Raw genomic sequence first — 23,857 nt, 5'->3', positions numbered from 1 at the left:
AATACAAAACATTAAAAATAAGACAGGTCTTTCTTAAACACAAGAAAGGAAATCTTTGAGACTTGTTGTTTTTACTTTTATTCATCAATTTGTATATTTTTACATATGCTATGATTCTCCCCATATTTTAAGAAATCTTTAAACAATAGAAGAAATGCCTAATTAAAAAATCCTAATAAAAAACAAATTCACTAAATAAAATGTTGATAATTTAAAAATCACTGTGACCAAGTGCTCGAATAGCAAGAAGGCTTATATTAGATGAATGACTTCCTCTCTGATTTCTGAGGAGTCACAATAATAGTAAATACAAATGCAATGCTTAGTAAATTTATCAAAAATTAATATAGTTTAAATATTCTGTATTATCTATCACTATTGACCAGTCTCTTTAGAGTTGAAGATTTTCTTTTCCTCATCCAGTGATATTATACAGTACCTTAATTTATACTGTTTTAATATGGCAACATTTAGAAAGCTTAAATGTATTAAATGAATTAACTATATTAATTATTAAAAGAATAACTTTTTTCATTGTTTCCAAGTCCAATCTTTAATCAAAATTTTTACTGTATTTTGATTAGAGGTTATAAAAATTGCTTGTTAATTTAATTTTTATAATCTTCTTCCTATGCTGATAGAAAATAATTGTTAGCATTAAGGTAATTTTTCTGTAACTTCTAGAGAAAATTATCAAATTCAGCTTTAGTAACCATAAAAAATAAATTTAGTTTCTCATCTAATGAACCCAGTTCTAGAGAATATACAATAGACCATGAAACTGAATAAATAACCTAATGAATTTTAATAATTTCCCAAAGGCATTTGCAATTTTAATACTGTCATTTCAGTAATATGGCAGATAATCTAATATTGAAATACTAGTTCAATTTATCCTAAAATTATACAATACTTACTATGTTCTTATGTATGCTGAATATGTCACACAGCTACATATTGGCAGTATGTGTTAAATACACAAAGAAAAGAATATTAGAATTTATTCTTGTGTGTGGCATAAAAAAGTGGTTTAGTCCCATTTTTCTGCATGTATCTGTTCTATTTTCTCAACACTATTTACTGAATAAAGTATTTTTAGCCCATCGTATGTACTTGCTTCCTCTGTCAAGTATTAATTGACTGTAATAGTATAGTTTTATTTCTGGGATCTCTATCCTGTTCCATTGATCTATGTGTCTGTTTTTATGTCACTGCAATGCTGTTTTGAGTACTATGGCCTTATAGTATAATTTGATATCAGGTAGCATTATTCCTCCAACTTTGTTCTTGTTTCTCAAGATTGCTCTTGCTATCCAGAACCTTTTGTGGTTCCATATAAATTTTTGAAAAATTTGTTCCAGTTCTGTAAAATACAACATTGATACCTTTATAGGAATTGCATTGAATCTACAGGTTGCTTTGGGTAGTATGGTCATTTTACTGATGTTAATTCATCCTATCTGCAAAAACGCTGTGTGCTTCCACTTATTTAAATCTTCTTCAATTTCTTTCTTCAGTGTCTTACCATTTTCCAAGTACAGGTATTTAAGGATCAATTCAAAATAGATTAAAGATTTAAATATTAGACTTGAAACCATAAAAATTCTAGAAAAAAAACATAGGCAGTAACATCTCAGAATTTGATCACAACAACAATTTTCTGATATGTCTCCTCAGGTATGATAAAACAAAGAAAAAATGAACAAACAGGACTACAACAAAGAAAAACATTTTTTTCCCAGCAAAGGAGACCATCAACAAAAGAAAAAGACAACCCATGGGATTTGAGAACATAATCACCAATGATATATCTGATAAGGGGTTAATATCCAAAATGTATGAAGAACTTATAAAACTCAATACCAAAATAACAAACAATCAAATTAAAATGGGTAGAGGACCTGAACAGACACTTCTCCAAAGAGGACATACAAATGGCCAACAGACATACGAAAAGGTGCTCAACCTCACTAATCATCAAATAAATTCAAATTAAAAGCACATTATCACCTCACACAGGTCAGAATGGAAATCATCAATAAATTAATAAACAAGTGTTGGTAAAGATGTGGAGAAAGGGGAACCCTTCTGCACTGTTTTTGGGAATGCAGATTGGTACAGCCACTGTGGGAAGTGATATGGAGTTACCTCAAAAAAATTAAAAATGGAACTACCTTATAACCCAAGGATTCCACTTCTGGGAATTGATCCAAAGAAACCCAAAACACTAATTCAAAAGAATATAACTATCCCCATGTTCACTGCAGCGTTATTTATAATCGCCAAGATTTGGAAGCAGTCCAAGTGTCCACCGGTAAATGAGTGGATAAAACAATTTGGTACATTTACATAATAAAATACTACTCAGCTGTAAAAAGAGAAGAAAATTTTACCATTTGCAACAGCATGGATAAACCAGGAGAACATTATGCTAAATAAAATAAGCCAGTCAGAGAAAGAAAAACACTATATGATTTCACTCATCTGTCCAATCTAATAAACACTGACAAACAAGCAAAATAGAGACAGACTCATGGATAGAGAGCAAGCTGACAGCCCTGGGGTAGGGTTAGAATGCGGAGGGATTACACCTAAAGGAAAAAGAACCCATGGACATGGGAAACACTGTGGTGATTGCAGGGAGTGTGGGGGGCTGGGTGGAGGTGGAAGAGTGTATAAGGGGGATAAATGATAACAGAAAAATACAATGCAAATAAATTTTAAAAAGAATATTAGAAGTATCATACCTTTGAGACATAATCTTATAGGCATCTGGCAGATAGCATCGTATATTCTCCATCTGAGCAGGGTCAGAGTCACAGATTTTGTCATCAGTCCTCCCATAGTTGGCACTTTCAATCATGATGACATCTGTTCCTGGGCAGCGCAGCTCTATGGGGTAACTCTCACAGGAGAGCTCTCTTCGGACCACAGCCATCGGTATTGGGGCGCGGCTGAAAGCTATGAGAAGGAGGAGAAAGGAAAGTAAGTCCTCTTTATTACAAAGAAGAAAAGTGTCTGTTTGCTTTGCCCAGTGTTTGGGGTAAGCCAATACTAAAGAAGAAAGCTGTTGCAATTCATAATTTTAATTGTGAGTGAAATATAGAATTTTAATAAACATAATAAATTGTAAGTGAGAGATAGAATTTTAATAAACAAAAAGTGTGTATGTTCTCTTGCTCAGTGTTTGGGGTAAACCAATACCAAGGAAGAAAGGTGTTGCAATTCATATTTTTAATTGAAGTGAGAGACAGAATATCTCTCACTTCAGTAACTTCACAGCTATTATTTATTCTAACAACAGTTATTTCTTTAAAAAAAAACCTTGTTAACAGTTTTTTTTTTTTCTTTATACAAGGAAAAAAGCACTGTGAATTTTCTGGAATTTTGGCTGGTATGTTAAGTAATGATTATATAGAAATTTCCAATTTGCTGCACAAGATTCTCAGGTAAGCCTCAGGTATTATGTGTTCATTTTGTTCTTTGTTTTTATTTTGGAAACCATTACTGCCCAAAATTACAATGTTCTTGTGTTTATAAGCATACTTAAATAAAGCGGCCTGTTTCAATTTTAAGACACAATTATACACAATTATATAGTTTTAAGTAATAATTAATGTAATCTGTATACTTGGTGAGTTAATTGTAGAAATAATGAATGTTCTTTATTTAAGAAAAGGAGATGTGTATAGAAAAAAAATTTGTCCTTTAGGTCCCTCCCCAAACCTTTTCAAACATGTCAAGAGGTAACCAGTGAACAATATGACAACCTTCCTATTAGACATTTCCAAAGGAAAAATGGACATTAGGTGTTTCCTCCCACCACTCTTTTAATTTTACTCAAGTAAATTTTGCTAAGATTATATCACACTACACATATTGTTTCACACCTTAATTTATTTAATTACTTAATTTAACAATATATGATGAAAATATTTTCATTTCTATATTGAATCCCTCATGGTGAATTGCTACATTATTTTTAAATATAAAACATTGCTTAATTGATCTCATGTTGATAAACATATAGGAATATCCCAGTGCTTTTTTTTCATATCACTGCAAAAAAGTATTAAGATATTGTGTACCATGGCTATAATATTTTGGAAAAATAAAATTTTCAAAATATGTTTCATGATATATTTCTATAAATGCAGAAATGGTAAATAACAACAACTAAATGTCAAAACATTTAATAAAAATGTACACTTTCACCCAGTAGTACTTTTCTCTTCAAAACTACATACTACCAATTCTTTTAATTTTTTTCAAAGGGTTAGACAAAGAATGATATAGTATCCTTATTTTAATTTTCACTATTTTATTTGTATAATAAAAGTATCTTCATATGTTTATTCCCCCTTCATATCTCTGAATTGCTTGCTTAAATTCATCTATACTTCCATTTTAAAATATCTTATTGTAGAAAAAATATATAAAGATTTGTGGCAAATATTTTTCTAGTTCGAAGTTGATTTTAGATGTTTGCTGAACTTATGTATTTCATTTTTATACACCCAACTATCTATATTTTCATGTGAAGTTTTACAATCTCCTACTCCAAGACTGTGAACATAATCAGTACATTACTGGAAGAAAGTCAGATATTTAATTGTAAAAACTCAGCAAGACTTCTTTTAAAATGCATATAAGTTAAATTCTAAATTGTTTGCCAACAACCTAATAAAGTTGGTTTCCATACAAGAGAATTAAGTTTAGAGATACTTATGTGATAGCTATAAATTTGCAGTTTAACTCACATACATTACAAAATGTATTTAAATACATATATGTGACTTTTCTTGTTGCTTTTTTATTAAGCATGAAATGTGAAAGGAAATGAAGGGAGAAGAGAAAAAAGGAAGTAAAAAAGAGAAATTTTATTACTGTAAATATTTTCACTTGAAACTTAGAGAGAATATTGATTTGATATGTGAAACCAGGCCTATTATTTCAAAATTGAGAATGACATTACTTTTTACCACATTTATTTTGGAAAAACTAGAACTGTACCATGGACCCCATGCACAACTTCTGAGCAGGTCACTTAACGTTCTCAAGCTGTGTAGTCATTTCCATTCTGTATGCCACTCAACATGTTCTTTGTTTCTCTCTCTCTCTCTCTCTCTCTCTCTCTCTCTCTCTCTCTCTCTCTCTCGGCACGTTAATAGTGTTGATTAAAGAGAGTTAGCATAACTAGAAGTGGTTGTAACATTATATATAACATAGAGAAGGGCACTATGTATCTATTAAAGAAATATTTTAACTAAATGGGCTAACCGTCCAGCCACTGCTTTAAGGGGAAGGTACTTAAACAGTTACAGGACAGGCGAATCAGACATTTACATATATCAAGCTATCAATGCCCTGTTCAAATCTGGTTTATCCATGGGACTGTTCTACATTCTGAAGGGTTCACTCAAAAAATAAGGGCTGCAGCTTAATCTGTATTTAGCAGAAAATGAAATCTGTAGCTTGGATTATATGTTTGTTTGTCATGATATAAAATCATTAGCAAAACAGGCTACATTTGTATTTATTTTCCAATTTTTACCTTTACACTTCATTTACCCCAAATTGTGTATATTTAAATAAAATTAAATTTACTAGAGGAAATGACTAAAGGCATCAATAAGAAAATGAGTATTATAAGGTTATTTTGAACAGTAAAGACAAGATGGTTGCTTTAGATGAATAATGGTAGAGAACATATTTGATCTGTTTATAAACAAAAATTATATCATTTGATGATTGAATGTTAGGATAAAAGAGAAGGGGACAAGGATGACTCCTAGGTTTCTTGCCTAACCAACAAATGGTTGGATGGTAGTGCCATAAACAAAATCTGGACATAAGTTAAATACAGGTCAGTGACTCAGAAAAAAGGTTTTATAAATTTGAGGATTATAAATTAGTACTTAAAAGCAAAGTAGAAGATAAGATACCTAGGAAGGAGATGGCTTTTATTAAGGAGGCCCATTAGGCAGTTTTAAAATATGTTCACAGTTCTTGGGTAGGACTTGGAGGACCATTTGTACTCCCTTTCCCCTTGAATGCGGCCTTTATGTAGTGATTCTCTTCTAATGCATATGGTATTTAGAAGTGAGAGTGCATGATTTCCCAGACTAGTTCATTAACAAGGTATTGCAGCTTCAGCATCTCTCTTGGATCACACACTCTGCACAAAGCAAGTCATTGCATCTTCAAAATACTCAAACCCCATGGCAAGATCCAAGCACAAAGCCTTGAGTCCTCTCCTGAAAGCCACCATGAACTTGTAAGGCAGGTGAGTGAGGCACCTTGGCAGCTGATTCTCCAACCACCAGAAAGCCTTCCTTTGGACAACTGAGCGAGACTGACTAGTGAAATTACACCCAGATTCTAATCTAAAGAAATTATACCATGGCAAATAATAAATGTTTACTGTCTTAAGCTACTAAGTTTGGGGCAATACATTACTAATTACAGAGAGCCCTCAATCAAGTCTGAAGGAATGTTTAAAGAGTGGACTTTGAATATGTTGGACAGATACTGAAAAAGACCACATCAATAAAAGAAAAATATGAATTACCCACACAGATATTCTAATACAACCATTAATACAAATAGAATATACACTTTTTAAATTTTTAAATACATAAAATGTTTTATTTGTTACTCAAATATATATGTGTATATATAAAATATATAAATCAGTTTTCAGCACTGAAAACTGATTAATAGGTGTTAAAAACATGGTTTTTCCAGTGATCATAGGAAGGGGAAAAAAGGCTTTTACAAAAACTTTAGAATGAAAAAGAAACAGATCTGGTTTCTCCTGAGAGAGAAGCACTTAAACTACTTGTAAGTCAAGGCTAATGATTTTAAAGGAGTTTCTTAATTTGAAGGGACACTTACATATCTAAAAGTGGGCTATTTGTCATTATTGTCAATGTCTTTTAATAATACTTTATTACTTAACTGCTGTCATAAAGTAAATGCCCTAATTTTAAGTTTGAACAGAGCCTAGAACATAATTTTCTTAAAGATGTGCATTTCTCTGTGCCATTTTACATGCCAAATCATTTATCCAAGTTTTTAAAAATGTACTCCAATAATCTAGTCCAAAATATTTGGCAGTAAAAATAACATTGGAAACCCACTAGAATATCACCCTACCATTTACTTTCTTTAAAAGTACATCTGCGAACAGTAAGCTTCTCATAAACTGAATTTCAACAAGTCTAATTCAACAAAGAATACATTTTATTTAAATGCTGTTATAGTATTTAATCAAGTTTAACACAGTGACAATCAAAACAGACAAAGGCAATTATGTTCTGAGATAAAAAAATGAAATTTAGAATTCTGAAAATACAGGGGGGGAGTTATACTGAATTGAATATCATAAGAACAATTGTTACTCAGCTATCCTTTTGACTTACAGAACTTCAGCAAGAGAGTAGCATTAATTATTCTTTTAGAAGATACACATATACAAAGTGGTGGCCTACAAATAAAATGGTCCACACAGTTTGGCCTTAAAAAGGTAGCAAGTATTTGAATAAATGAATTCATATCTACTTGCTGTAACTTCTCAATATTTAATAAAATTATTTGCACATTGTATCCCAAGTATATTCATGAGGGATACAATTTCTAAGATGGTTTCAAATTTCACATATCACAATTATCCCAATATTTTTCTAAATGTCAGAAACTCCCAACTGGCTGTTTAAAATGTTCTTCAGAGTAAAAATTATAATTTCAAGAATCCAGTGAAAACAATTATACAATTCAAAAGAAATAAAAAGATATGCTAGTTTAATGCATACTAATCACCTACACAGTGTCTGCTGGGAGATACTGAATATAAGACACAGACATTGTTTAAATTCTCTCTCCTACTGAGGATTATCTCAGGCCTAAAAGTAGTCCTACGCAGAATGGGATTCTGAAATTGTCAAAGGGTTCTGAAAAGTTACTACATAAAATCAAGAAAGGGATAAAAATTAATGTGTGATGGTTAATATTATATGTCAACTTGACTGGGCTAAGAGTTGCCCCAATAGCTAGAAACACAATCTGGAGAACACTGACTAAAACAGTGTGTGGTGAAGTCCCAGAAGTCAAGAGATCATATCAGTAATAAATGAAACAAAAAGGTTGCAGTATAATGACAAGATAAGTTGGGTGAAGGCTTGGAGCAGGGCAGTGGAGATGGGCACCTGACCCTCCTAAGTGTCTCTATGGGACTCGAGAAGCTTGTAGTTGGATAGAAAATGCACACATCTATGCAAGGTTTTCACATATCATAAAGCACCAAGAATTATGTGGAACAGATTAACAAGTACTGAACACATGTTGATGAACATGTGTTTGGGTGTTCAAGCAAGATTTCTTGAAGGAGCATACTTGAAAAAACGAAGCATTATGTGAATATAGGAGAAGAGACAAGATAATCCAGGCAGAAATTCTGAACAAAGAAAGATGTACTCAGAGTCCTGAGTGAGGGTCTCAACGAGATATCTGCACTCACATGTTCATTACAGCACTATTCTCAATAATCAGGACATGGAAACAGCCTGAGTGTCTATTAGTGGGTAAACGGATAGAGAAGCTGTGGCACACACAGGGTGGGGCAAAACTAGGTTTACAGTCGTGAGTGCACAAAACAGTTTACTCTTGCACTATTATTTATTAATTATCGTATTGTTCTTTATACAAACAACTGTATACCTACTTTCACCCTTTGTTTTTTCATGTGAAAAAAACAAAATCTGTCATTTGTGACAACATGGATGGATCTTGAAGGCATTATAAGTGAAATAAGTCAGAGAAAAACATACTGTATGATCCCATTTACATGTGGAATCTGCAAAAGCCCAAGTCCCAGAAACAGAGAGCAGAATGTGTCTGTCTGCAGGAGGAGGCTGAAGGGAGTGGGCAGATGTTGGTTCAAAGGGTACAAACGTTCACTGAAAAGATGAATAATTCTGGGGTCCTCAAGCACAGCGTGGTGACTACAGTTAACAATACTCTACTAATAATATATAGCTGAAAATTCTTAGGAGAGACCTGAAATGTTCTCAACATATACACGCACAAATACACAAATGGCAATTTTGAGGTGATGGAGGTATTAATTAAGTCTTCTGTGATAATCAGTTCACAATATATGTGTTTTAAATCAACCCACAGTACACCTTAAATTTACACAAAATTTCTGTTGTGTCTCAGAAGAGTTGGGGGGGAAAAAAGGAAGATATATTCAGTAAAGAAACAGGACCAGATGGGAGACAGAACTAAACAGTAGTCAGATTGAAAGAGCCTTAAAATCAGATGCAGAGTTTAGGTGCAATTGTATAGGACAGTGGAAGAAGACATTATTACCTAATAATATATATAAAACTATCTTTAAAAGCATTAGACAATAGATCAATCAAACAGATAAGAATGAAAGATAACCGAGTCTGGGAATTATTGTGGAAGACACTGTGCTAAGCTCTTTACAGTGATGTGACGATGATAATTGCTAACAATAATCGAGTGCTTTCCATGTGTTGGTGCTTAAAAAGTATATTATGTCAAACTGCAAACAGTAACAACTCGGCAATATTTTCATCCTCACTTCATACACCAGGAAACTGCAGCTCAGCCAAAAATGGTAAGGCTGGGAGGCTTGGACAAGAGAGTCACACAGGGGAGATAAGAGGTAGAGATCCTCCTGTGTCACAAGAGACAGAAAACAGAAGAAGGGGACTCATTTCAGGAAATACATAAGGAGTTGTGAGAAAAATTGCACTAATCATTATGATGTAAATTTCAGTAAAATAAAGTCCAGTTACTGAATATGCAATGTTAAATTAAATATTATATTTATTGTGTTTGACAAGGGCTTTTTAAATAAGTAGTACAAAACATAACGCTTACTATCTGGAGAATTTCAAGTATTCCTTTGTTTAACACACTGATGTTATAACACAAAAAGTTAATATGAAGATTGTCTTTATGTGAAAACACACTGCGTAAAGGTGGCAAATCACTAATTTTAAAATGTAGTATTATGTCTCAAATGTAGTCAGTATACTTTTCTTGCAGTATGTAAATATAATTTTGTGAATAATGAATTTAAAGCTTCTGTCATTCTTACTATAAAAGCAAGAAAACCTACAGCCATGCAGATTTTAACAGAAGAAACATACAGAAAATTTAATGAAGGATAAACATGGTTTGAATAAACCAGCACCTGTTTATATTCTTTCTCTCCTTCATTCTCTCTCTCTCTCTCACACCCACACACACTTAATTGGAAAGCATAAAGAGTGTTCAGTGGCCTGTAATTCAACAGCATACATCTACAGAAGAGAGAAACCTTGTAATAACTTCTTTGTTAATACCTTTAATGTTGAAAAACACATACAATGATGTTTATGAATCCTTTATCCACAAGACTTAAAACAGCCTTATATATCCAGTCAGTGTTGAACTGTGTCTACACAATCCACCTGTAAGGGGGATAAGCCAAACCAGAAAGACGCTGAACAAATCAGTACCTCCACATTGGTATTTCTTCTAACCTAAGTTTTCTCTCATCTGTTTACTGCATTGAAAAGTTAATATTCATTCCAGTAGAATGTATCTGCTAGGAATAAGTTTGTAAATTGAATATGTTGCTTAAACATGAAATGCTTATTCTTTATTTTATTCCCAATGAAAACTTTTATTAGCAATATTTTCAACAAATATATTTTTATTTAGAACTTAACTAACACTAAATACTAAATGTAAATCCTGGCTTTAAAGGCAGTGAATTTCTACTGAGTAATATTAGTGTATTAGCCAACTAAATCTCTCAGCCTAAGAAAGTCCAGATATATCCCAAATATTCAAATTTTGGAATAAAAAGAGTAGGCAACTAGTTTTCTTTAATAAGTAGTAAATAGAAGAATGCCAATTTTTACTTTAAAGCAGAAAAAAGCAGGAAGACTAAAAATGTAGCCAAAAGGAAACCATAAACCCGAGGGAAAAAAACAGTACACACTAGATAATTCCGGACACTAGTAAAGATGTTTTGAGTGAAAGTGAAATCTGCTGGGCTAGTGCGGACGTGAACTCTCACCTCTCTCCAGCTTTGTGGGGCAGCCCCCAGGAGTGTTCTACATGAATCAATGTCTATCTCCTCTCTAACAATAAAGGAAACAAAAAAATATCCTGAAAGGCAGAAAATCAGCTCACACATTTAAGTTTCTAAAGCCATATAAAATGACTTCTAAAACCACCTTTTTAAAAAAAATCACAGGAAACAGGTGATAAAGGATAAACCAAGGGTTATTTATACATGTAGGAAAACAGTCATGAAGTGACATAGAGCACATACAGCACTCAATTATACTTGTTCTGTTCAACCGCAAAATATACTATTGAGGTTAGTAAAACACATTTTCCCACCTACAATAAAATTTAATAGAAACTATATAATACATTTGCAGGGCCACACAACAAGTTTCTTGAAATAGATTAAAATGAATGTTCCAAACACCCACCTCAATGTCTCCTGCTATCATTAAACAAATAAATTATGAAATAAAAACTAATGTTTAAAGTGGTGGTTGAGAAATACCTATTTTGACATGCCTGAATGATCAATATAAATCCTTCACATCAGTGATTAACCTCATTTATTCAACAAATACATACTGAGCACAAGGGAAGTGCCAGATACTTCCAGGTTGTGGTTATTGAAGAAAACCAGGTTTGCCACCCTGATGTTGCCTTTTTGGGATATGGATTTTAAGCCGTTTATTGAGAAACAAAAGATCCAGAAAAAAACTTTGACTCCTTCCCGCTTTTTCTCCAACTGACTCAGACAAAGAAAACTCCTTCAGGAAGGAGATATTAGAATGCTTACCACAGTCTAATTTGAATTAAGTATGATAAACAGGATGGCTTTAGGAAGGGGCCTCTTAGCTGGGTCCCAATGTGCCCTTGGTTTTTGAGTTTCCTGCCATGTCTGTTCTCCTCTTCCTCAACTCCCTGTAGAATGCCCATTCTCATTTCCGAAATATAAGTTCCCTTTCCCCTTTGCCCAAAATATTGTATATACCCAATGTTGCTTCAATATCTTTAGAATTCCCATGCTTATAAGAATGCCCCATGTACATGCATGAAAATTTTGATGATCTCTCCTTAATATGCCTTTGTTAATTTGGTTGTTAGTCCACCTAAATGAACTTCGAAGATGGGAGGAAAAGTATTATTTTTTAGCCCCACAGCCCTCAATGGTCAACAGAACATTGGCTCATGACCTTATGGGTTTTACAATAAAATGGGAACGGGGTAAACATTAAAAACAATTAAATACTCAATAATTAAAGAACCTCAGAATGACCATATGAACTATGATGGAAAATGAAAACAAAACAAAATATGACACTATGAGAGAAAATAACACAGTTTCACCAAATGACAGCTTGAGCAACATATCTATTTGTGGATTACCCACCAAAGTTGGGAGTACCCAAAATGATTCTAACAAGAGTATTTTTTTAAACTACTAAAACACAAGTTTCAAATCTCACAGTGCTTCATGTTATTCAAAATCACTCATTAAGTCTTGGTCAAACTCTTAGTAGAGGACAATGAAATGTATTATTACAGACAGACATTTACTTGAATCAGTAAGTTGTTGAAGGGGAGAGCACAAAGCATAATTACATTCAGAAATGGCTTTCAGTAATTCGTACCAAATAAAGTACATTATTTTTCCCAGTTTAATCAAACCACATCACTTTGCAAGAATATCTAAACAAATGAGAAAAAAATGCTGACATTTGTATAAAGATTTTCAGATCTTTGATTTAACTGGTATAGAAAAAATAAATTTTGTTGAGAAAGCATTCACAAGAAGATCTGTGCTACCTTTAATAAATATTATAGGGGGAAGTTTTCTAATATTAATAATTAATATACTAAGGTATTCTAATCTGAGTTTGCCAATCTATTTCTAAAGAGTTTACGTTAACATAGATATCTTGCAGATTTTAATAGGTCTACAAGTTATCACCCCAGGATTACAAAGTAAAATGAAAGCTATTTTTTTAGGAAATAATCCCTTTAATTCTTAGAAATTTGCCCAGCTCCAGAAAACAAACTGATCATTAGAAATACATAAATCCAAAATTATTTCCTAATTTGACACATCTTCCTGCCAACTATGTCAGACTGATTGAACTGAACTTTCAATATACCCTCTTTATAATCTATTTTCATATTTTTTATCACTTGGATATCCACTAGTATTTTCCAGATCTTTGCTTTTAATCTTGGCTGCTTTAGTTATAGTTCCCTATTATCTAAATAGGATTCTCTTAATATTTGGGGAAACTTTTTTTTGTTTGTTTGCTTTTTGTGATTACCTTATTCACTGAATTTATATAGTGTGTCCAGAGGCACATTGCCATCTCTATTTAAAAACTAAATCTTCAGTTCTCCTTTGGTCCAGGCACTTGGAGGGCTGAGGGCTTGAGTTCATGGCCAACTTCGTAAACCATACCATGAACAACCAGTCCCCCAAAAGGCATAGAAATGGTATCAAGTGTTGGGAACTGCCCTGCCTGGTATCAGAAGCTGTAACCCCCACCAAGGCTAAGGCTGAGGGAACAACCCTGAAACCATAAGCCACCAAGGAGACAGGCTTATCTCTCTGGCAGGAGCGCTACTTCTGCTACTTCATCCATAACTGGCCCCCAATGCTTGGTCGGTTAGCCAATGATGGGTTAGATCCCCACAAGGGGGGAACGACCTAAGACAGGCACAATCACGTGGGAGGCCCCCAAAGAAGGACTTTGGGGGCTACAGTAAAAGGGGGTAATGGACCCTCACCCCTCCGCTTTGACAAAGCCAGAGTCCTCATTGTCTGTGAGAAAATCTCCTTATCTCTTGGTTGCCTTAGTTCCCTTGCTCCACCTAAGCCTGAAACAATGACAGAGGGTGGTGCAGCCCTGTGCTGGAAAGGGCGGGTTCCCCGGGTGATCAGGCCTAAGAAAGAATATGTAAAATCCTGTGAAAACTGCTTTGTTTAGAATGCTCTCAATTGAATGATAAGGGTCCAAGGAAGAAGTAAGTTTGTTCCTCAGAGTTTTACAGCTCTTTGACCCTGACTCAAAATAGGCCCTCAGTGTTCTGTTATCCATTGTTTGACCCTTACTTCCTAGCAATGAGTAACGAGCTTTACCTGAATTCTTATGCAAACAAACCCAATAAAAGCCTGCTTGGGTGGGAGAACGGGAAGCTCTCCTCTAGGGAGGAAGGGCGAGGTGCTCCCCACTAGAGAGAGTGGCTGTTCTATTCCTATTTCCCCACAGGACCTGGTTGTCTCTGTGTATGTTTTTCTCGTGTTTTGATGAGCCATCCGTAGTGTTCTGCGGTCACTGCAGGTCGGTGATTGCGACAATCAAGAACCCCAATCACAAAGATACAAATCTCTCAAGGTGTAGAACCCAAGAACCTGAGGAACATGAGCTTTTCCAAGAAGCACAATAAGAAGGGCCTGAAGAAGATTCATCAGGCCAACAATGACAAGACCATGAGTGCACACGCTGAGGCTATCAAGGCCCTGGTCAAGCCCAAGGAGATCAAGTCCAAGATCCCAAAGGGTGGTAGCTACAAGTTAAGTGGACTTGCTTATATTGCTCACTCCAAACTCGGGAAAACTTGCTCATGCTTGCATTGTCAAGGGTCTCCCCACAACGATGTGCTGTGCTGTGCTGGCCAAAGGCCAAGGCCAAGGCCCAAACCAAGCCCCAGGCTGCAGATGCGGCTGTGGATCAGGCTCAGGCTTTGGTTCCCAAAGGTGCCCAGGCCCCTGCAAGGGCTCCACAGTAGAGGCCTCTGTCTGCGCATGTGAGGACAGAAGGACTGGTGTGCCCTCAGGGCTGGGATCCTCCTGTGGTGTTTGTGCAAAGAAACCTGAGGCAGGGTCTGTCCATCAAAAACAAAAACAAAACAAAACAAGAAAAAAACGACCAACTAAATCTTCAAATTATTAAATTCTAAAGTTATATGTTTGTTTTTTTTTAAGATTTTATTTATTTATTTTTTAGAGAGGGAAGGGAGGGAGAAAGAGAGGGAGAGAAACGTCAATGTGTGGTTGCCTCTTGAATGTCCCCTACTGGGGACCTGGCCTGCAACCCAGGCATGTGCCTTGATGGGGAGTTAATCCAGCAACTCTTTGGTTCACAGGCCGTCACTCACTCCATTGAGCCACCCCAGCCAGGGCTAGTAGGCTTTTTATAGATATTTGTTGAATGCAAGTTAGAAGTATTTTCTAAAAATTTTTGTTTACCAATTTTAATTGGACAGATTCTTTGCCCAAAGTCTCTACCAAACAAGAGATTCTAGTTCATAACTTTATGAAAAAATATTAATCATTCAATTACTATTTTACAGAAACAATTTAATATTACATTAATATCAATTTAGAAGAAAACTATTTTATTACAAATATAAAGGATTTTGCTCAGGTGACTCATAAATCTTATTTCAAAAATGGCCCAAGAATTTGGCACAGAAAAAATATCTGAACTCTTGGCAAAAGATGATCATTTACATAAAGATGCTCAGGGATCCAAAGTGCCAAAAGCATTTCTTTACATGGGTGGCCTCAAAGATGAGGTTGGATCACAGAATAGACCTTAAAAATACATGGAACACAAACATATGTAATAATTATAAACCTCTGCAGCATTAATTTAACATGACCCATATTAATGCATTGTTATTTATGCAGCACACAAACAGTGATGCAAGTGAAGTATGTATTAATAACAAGTTGCTGGTCTATTATTTAATTTATAGAATTTTGAAATACCACATTGCTACATCACCAGTTACATAGTTTAAATTTTCTAAGGATTGGGAAATGTATTTTTCAACACATGTATTAAAATAGGATCCTCTGTTGTCTCTTAGATAATTCATAATGCCTCATAAACTGTTCTTCTAAACTATATTCATTTATAACACTGTTTCTTTTCCCACATCCCAACATCTGGGTAAGCTAAGAATTTCACTTCTAAATCTAAGAACAGACTGAGCTATAAATTGGTTCACAGAACAAAATAAAAAGCCATGAGAGCTGAATGAATGGTGGTTTCCACTGGAACAGACAAAAAAATGACACAGATAAGTGTAACCGCACAGATAGAATTTACTAAAAGTTAAAGTTTCTTCTGCACTTACAGTTACCCAATCAGTTTCTGTAGAGAAATTGTTAGCCCACTGGAATAATATTTACACTTAAGAAAGTGATGAATTGCATGATTATAATATTTTCTATAGTTTATGGGCTTGTTTACCATAACAGTAAATCTGTTAAAGCAAGTTTTGCCAAGAAAATGAATTTAAAACAAGCCAAAAGAATTTTTAAAAACTCTCTAACAGGTATTATTAAAGTCTTCAAAAATACTCAAACAGTTCATTTGGGAAAAATCATTTGATGTGAACCTCTTATTATTTGTAAGTTAATACAATTTATTTATCTATCTACTGAACTGTTCATTCAACAAACAGCTGTTGAATTTTATTATATGCCAAGAAATAAGCTTTATTCTCCAGGAGGTGAACATGAATGTACTGAATATAAATATTATGGTTCCTATCCAAAAGCTATTTATTCATAAGCAACTTCCTTAAACTTGAAGAACAGTTTTTCTATATTAAATGAGGATAATTTAAACCTCTTTCACAGAAATCAAATCACTTGTTAAGTATATAGTAAGTGTCAATCGAAGTTGCATATCGAGTATGTTTTGATATTGCTACGGTTGTAAGTGAAAATAAAAAAACATATACAAAACCATTCTGAATAGAGGGAATGGCATGGATAGAGGTACAGAGAGCTATCTGGGGGTCCTAAGTACACATATATTCCAATGATATTACTATTTGCCTCCATGCTGCCCCAAACCTCCATGTTCCTCTTATCTGAGCCCTTGAATTGTCTTCTTGGCAAACGTATTTTCTTATGTCTGCAGTCTCTTCTTCAATATAAATCTCATTTAGATTTTATACTGTTTTTTTTAGACTACATCTTGTGTCCTCTTCTATGTCTTCACTTCTTAAAGATATCTTCTTCGATAACCTTGACTCAGGACCACTTTGATCAAACTTCTCTCATAATCCTGTGCCACAGTCCTTGGCCCCAGTCATTTCCATGCCCACCCATCTGGTTTAAATTAAAATAAATAGAGAGGTAAGAAAACATAGGTTTAGTCAGGAAATGGCAATATGTCTAGTTTTTTTTAATATATTATTTATTTATTTATTTTTAGGCAGAGGAGAAGGGGGAGAGAGGAGAAAAACATCAATGTATGGTTGCCTCTTGAGTGCCCCTTACTGGGTACCTGACCTGCAATGCAGGCATGTGTCTGGGCTGAGAATTGAACCACTGACCCTTTGGTTCACAGGTCAGCACTCAATCCACTGAACCACACCAGCCAAGGCTGGAAATGGCAACGCATCTAGTTTTGCTATAGTCACTGGTGCATGATATGAGACAATATATGTCACCAGTGAAAATATACTTTAGATTATGTTAAAGAGAGCACTGTGGTTGGTTTTTGCCTCATTCAACAAATTATGATTGATTTCCTACACATAGTGCAAAGGGCTGGTGCATAACAGTAAACTAACAGAAAAAGAAAATCTACTCTAATGAATCTTAATTTCTCATTGGGGACACAGAAAATAAACCATAAATTCACGGTGTATCCGTTACTGGCAAATGGTATGGGGCATGTGTGTGTGTGTGAATTTCTGATATTGCTTTTTTTTTTTTATTATAGTGGCATGCCTGACCTTTAACTTTTGATTGCCAAGGCATCCATTTCATAAGACATGATAATCAATAAGCACATTGCCACGCTATATAACACAGCTACTAGCAAAACAACCAAATAGGGAACTGGACACTCCTACCTCAGGTCTCTCTTTCAGAAATCCCAGGGCAACTGAGGCCTCATTTCTACTTAGACTCTAAATTAGCCAATAAAAAATGAACCCACAAAACCCTGGACACCCATTCTGAAACCCTAATAAGGACAGAACCCTATTCCATACTCTCTCTCTACCCACAGTCTCCTTGTTTGGCTCATGGGAGTGTTGTGTCCCCGCTAGCACCTGAGACTAATAAATCATTTTCCTCAAAGTTCCTTGATGGTTGTTGCTGAAGTGAACCCTGAGATCCTAAAAAAACCACAAGGGCAGGCCCAACCACAACATTCCACTACAAGTAATGCAGGCGTAGGTGGGTGCCTCAGGTGTGAGCTGAAAGCACTGCCCTAGACAGGCAAGGGCCCAGGGCATGTAGACTATGAAGGGTAGGGAGGTGTTTCAGATAGGAGGCATGGCTATCTTTGAGTGGAGTCTCAATTTGGATATAACTGCACATTAGGAAGAATAATCTGCCTGAGATGAACAAGATGGATTTGAGAAAATTTAGGGGAAATATAGTAAAAAGAATAACCAGATAATAATTTTAATCACCCAGAAAAAAGGAAATGGCAATATTAATAAAGATAATAGAGAGTGAAACTCTAAGAGACTTGTGGAAATTAGTCCAAATTTTGTGTCCACTCTGGACATGGGAAGAAGGATAGGAGGGTAACAAAGTGGATAGTGGTGGCTGCATTAGTAACAGAAAAAAGAACTGTCAGGGGTGCTTCATTTGCTGGGGAAAAAGACAAAGATAAAGTCAATTTTAGTTAAGTCTTTACATACAAAAAGCTGAATAACAATTTAGCCTGTAAATCTCAAGCACACATGTAAAGTTGAGAAAATATAAATGATGGTCATCTGAATTAAAATGAAATACAAAATCCATGAGTTAAAACAGATTGCCAACAAAACTTGCATTAAATATTCATAGCAGCAATATTCAGAAGAGCCAGAAATGGAAATGACCCAAATGTCTACCAACAGATGAGTGGATAAACAAAATGTGGTATATTCATACAGTGGAATATCTTTTGGCTATAAAAAGAAATAAAGTGGGTGATACAAATGTTTTAGAACTTGATATATGTAGTAGCTTCATATTGCTGTGAATGTATTAAATGCCATATAAGTGTATGGGTAAACTTATGCTATATGACTTTCACCTCAGGAGAAAAATTAAAATAAAACACTGACATACAGATACATGCTATAACTTACATGAACCTTGAAAACTCTGTGCAGAGTAAAGGGGACCAATCACAAAATACAACACAATGTGTTATTCTATTTATGTGAAATATCCAGATAGGCACATCTATAGGGACAGACAGTAGATTAGCAGTTGCTGAGGACTTGGGAGTTTGAAGGAAAATGTTGAGTGCTTGCTAATAGGCACACTATTTCTCTAGGGGATGATGAAAATATTCTAAATGTTGATTGTGGTGATGGTTGGACAATTCTGTGAATATAACAAAACCACTGAATTGTAGACTTTAGGAAGATAAATTTTATGGCATGTGGAGTATATCTAAATGAAGCTATTATTTTTGTTTTTAATTTCCAAGGAAGATGATCTAGACAGATATGTTTCTGAACCTTTTTTGACTGTGACTCATAGTAGTATGTACAATTTTTACTTTGTCTCGATACAAAACTCACACACTCAATCACACACAATGGAAACAAAAGATTCTCCAAACAACACCAGAGCTCACTGATAAGGTGGACTCTATTCTGGCTTCACTAAAATGATTTTAGTCTCAACCCATTAAATTGATTTTATGATTCCATCACCAGTCATAATTCACATAGTGATAAAAACACTATTTTAGAGAAGAGAAGATAGCTAAGGATTATCCCAAGGATTACAGTGATTTTAGGGGAAAGGATAAAAATAGAAGGACTCATGAAGAAAAATACAAAGGGTTAAAGAAGCAGAGAGAGCCATGATTATGCTTTACAGAACCAAAAGAGGTAAAGGGGATCATGAAGTAACTAAGAATCAATATCAGATAATGAAGTTTTCAATGACAATGAAAACTAAAAAAGACCATTAACTTTAAAGCTTTAGACTGAAAGTGTTAGTGCCCCACCACCCACCACAATCCCTATATTTAAACTTAATCCCTAATATTATGGCATTTGGAGGTGGGACCTTTGAGACATGATGAAGTCATGAGTGTATAACCCTAATGATTAGGATTAGTGGCCTTATAAAAAAGACCACAGACAGATTCCTTCCAACTTGCAACACAGCAAAACAATGGCCATTTATGAACCAGAGCACTGGCCTTCATCACACAACGAATCTGCCCAGAGCTTGATGTTGGACTTTCCAGTCTCCAGAACTAGGAGAAGTATATTTCCGTTGTCGATAAGTCACCTTGTCTATAGAGTATCTATCTATCATGCAACCCAAACCATCTAAGACATGTATTTAATGGACTTTGCTTTAGTTTATTACAGTGGGACTAACATAGAGTATAAAGAAATTCTTTGTTACAGAATTCTGACTCCATCACTTGTATGTAAAACCACGGTATAATTTCTCAATTCCTCAAAGCCTCAAGTACGAATATAAGCAATCACTACACAACACCTTTTTTCTACATTTTCCATTTATGAAGGATTGGTTCTACAGCATAGTGCAGGGGTGTCAAACTCATTTTCACTGGGGCCACATCAGCCTCATAGGTTGCCTTCAAAGGGCTGAATGTAATTATAGGACTCTATAAATGTAACTGCTCCTTAACAGTTAAATGAGAGCTTGGTGCTGCTGCCTGGTAGAAACAAGGCACCAGGCTGGATAAAACAAGGTAGAGGGCCAATTTCAGCCAGTGGGACTTGTATTTGCCACCTGTGGCATAGTGGGAAAGAAAGGAAAACCTGGATTTGGAGCACAAATGATAAATAATACATTTAGTTACAAGTTATTAGTACGATTTGAAGAAAAAGTTTCAAAAGAAAACATGTTGAAGGTTAGTATGTTGTATAGATTGTTCAAAATTATCATCACTATTATTTTACTTTGCTTGTTGGAGCATGTGTTGCTGGAAAAGCCTTAAAAATGTTTGTAGATACTTGGTGTGGAGCCATGGAAAAAAGATTAAAAATGAAAGATGATAAGATCAGATACTAATAGGGAAGGAAAATTCAGATAAAGAGAGATAATACACTAATAGTATAATTGAGTATATTAAAAGATAAATAAAAATTGAATGAGAAAAAGATGAGACACCAGGGAAGTGGAAAAACCACAATAAATTAATAATTAGACTTAATTTATTTCTTGCCCCAACAAGAATAGTGTACAAAAGACATCAATGAATTCAGTGGCTGTTCTGAAAGGGACTGAGGAATACCTAGATTCCTGCATTAGATGGTGGGAAGACAGAGGGGGTCATGTCTTCAAATTTTAATACATTGTTTTCTTCCTAATGACAGGCCACTTACTATAATATCTGTCCAAATTAAGTTGTGACTTAAATAGTCTGAAGATTGCAGACACTCTGCCTATCTCTCCTACTCATGTATGTATCTCCTTAAATATGTTGTTTATTATATTTAGTTATTTGGAGGTGATGAAGATTAGTGAAGGTTACCTGTAGGCCCCTAAACTATCCCTTGACACTGACCTTGCTTGAACTGATTTAGAAATCACTGAAGTAGTTAAACCACTATTCTCTATGTTTTATCAGTTTTTTTAGTATATTTTATTGACTATGCTTCACAATTGCCCCAATTTTTTCCCTTTGCCCTCTCCCCACCAGAACCTCTCTCCCTATAGCAATTCCTGTCCCCTTAGTTCATATCCATGGGTCATGTGTGTAAGTTCTTTGGCTTCTCCCTTTCTTATACTATTCTTACCATCCCCCTGTCTATTTTGTTCTAACCAAGTCTGCTTCTTGATCCCTGTACCATGTCCCCCTTTCTCCTCCTTCCCTCTCCCAGCTGGTAATCCTCCAAATGATCTCCATTTCCATGATTCTGTTCCTGTTCTGGTTGTTTGCATAGTTTGTTTTTGGTTTTATTTTTTGGATTCAGTTGTTGATAACTGAATTTGTTGTCATTTTAATGTATAGAGTTTTGATATTCTTCCTTTTCTTAAATAAGTCCCTTTAACATTTCATGTAATAATGGCTTGGTAATGATGAACTTCTTTAGTTTTACATTGTATGGGAAGCACTTTTTCTGCCCTACCATTCTAAGCGACAAGTTTGCTGGATAGAGTAATCTTTGATGTAGGTCCTTGACTTTCATGACTTTGAATACTTCTTGCCAGCCCCTTCTTGCCTGTAAAGTTGCTTTTGAGAAATCAGCTGATAGTCTTATGCAGACTCCTTTGTAGGTAACTCTCTGCTTTTATCTTGCTGTTTTTAAGATTCTCTCTTAATTTTTTGCCCTTGGCATTTTAAATAGGATGTGTCTTGGTGTGGACCTCTTTGGGTCCAACTTGTTTGGGACTCTCTGTGCTTCCTGGATTTGCATGTCTATTTACTTCACCAAATTAGGGAAGTTTTCTTTCATTGTTTATTCAAATCAATTTCCAAATTCTTGCTCATTCTCTTATCTTTCTGGAACACCTATGATATGAATATTAGACCTCTTGAAGTTGTCTCAGAAGCTGCTTATACTACCCTTATTTTCTGGAGTCTTTTCTCTTCTTTTTATTTTGATTGGTTGTTTTTTCTTCTTCCCTGTGTTCTAAATCATTGATCTAATTCTTGGCTTCATCCACTCTATTGTTGTTTCACTGTAAATTGTTCACTTCAATTAATGAATCTTTCATTTCTGACTGGATCTATTTTATGCTGTTGAGGACTTCACTAAATTCATTGACCATTCTTATAATCCATGTTTTGAACTCTGTATCTGATAGATTACTTATCTCCATTTGTTTAGATCTTCTGCTGGAGTTTTAATCTGTTCTTTCATTTGGGCCATGTTTCACTGTCTCCTCATTTTTACAGTCTCCCTGTGTTTGTTTCAATGTATTAGATAGAGCTGCTTTGACTCTGTGTATTAGTACTATGCCTTAATGACATAGTTGTCCTGTAGGATCCAGTGGCCCAGCCTCCCTTATCATCCAAGCTGAGTACTTGAGGTGTGCCCTTTGTGTGGGCTGAGTACACCATCCTCTTGTAGTTGAGACTTGGTTGCTGTTGTCAGATCAATGGGAAGGATATACCCAGGCCAGTCAGCTGCAAGACTGGGTGTGACCACTGACCACCAACCTCTGCCCTCTGTTGAGGCTCAGCTGTGCAGAACCAGGGAGGTGGTGCCCCAAGGTAGTCTGTAGCTGTCCAATGAATGGGCTAGCACTGGGGTTTCCCAAGTGGGCCAACGTCAGCTTCCCCTTGTGTTTTGCCCAGGGCCACCCTTCCTGAGCTATAAAATAATCTGAGAAGGCTGCTACTTGTGCTGGTCTTGGAGATTCCTGGATGAAGCCAAGCTGTGAAAGTAATCTGCTTGCTGCTAGTGCCCAGCCTAGAGTTCACTGAGACCAGCTGTTGCTTTTTGATAGGATGCTGTTGCTTTTAGCAAGTTGTAAGGGATGCACCAAGACCAGCCATTCATATGGAAAAGATGCTTGAGTGGGCCTGTAATTTAGGTGGGGGAGAACCCCTGGGGTTCTCCAGGGCAGGTCAAACAGTTTTAGCCTGGTTCATGGAATCTCAAATACAGCACCAGCCTGCCAGCCCCATGGCTCTGCAGGGGGAAGGTTCAGAAAAGGGACAATGGCTTCTGCTCACCCCAGTGCCAGACACTTCAGCCTCTCCCAGTATGCCACTGGTACCCTTCAAGCTGCCACCCTGTCATTAGAACTCAGAAGGAGTGAGTCTGAGTAAGTGAGTCTATGTGTGGGTTCCTTAAGAGGAAC

General features: G+C 35.4%; 1 protein-coding gene across 24 annotated transcripts in view; it reads right to left on the bottom strand.

The window, feature by feature from the left end:
• Positions 1-23,857, bottom strand: part of ADGRL3 (adhesion G protein-coupled receptor L3) — a 755,368-nt gene that overhangs the window by 394,103 nt on the left and 337,408 nt on the right. For all 24 annotated transcript variants that reach the window (XM_036021098.1, XM_036021052.1, XM_036021045.1 and 21 more), the window contains one exon: positions 2,748-2,961. In XM_036021098.1, coding sequence (XP_035876991.1) covers positions 2,748-2,961 — 214 coding nt within the window. The remainder of the gene's footprint in view (positions 1-2,747; positions 2,962-23,857) is intronic.

The sequence above is a fragment of the Phyllostomus discolor genome, chromosome 1, assembly GCF_004126475.2.
Source record: "Phyllostomus discolor isolate MPI-MPIP mPhyDis1 chromosome 1, mPhyDis1.pri.v3, whole genome shotgun sequence".
NCBI classification, from domain to species: domain Eukaryota; kingdom Metazoa; phylum Chordata; class Mammalia; order Chiroptera; family Phyllostomidae; genus Phyllostomus; species Phyllostomus discolor.
Note: the sequence above shows the minus strand (reverse complement) of the source record. Positions and strands in the feature narration are given on the sequence as shown.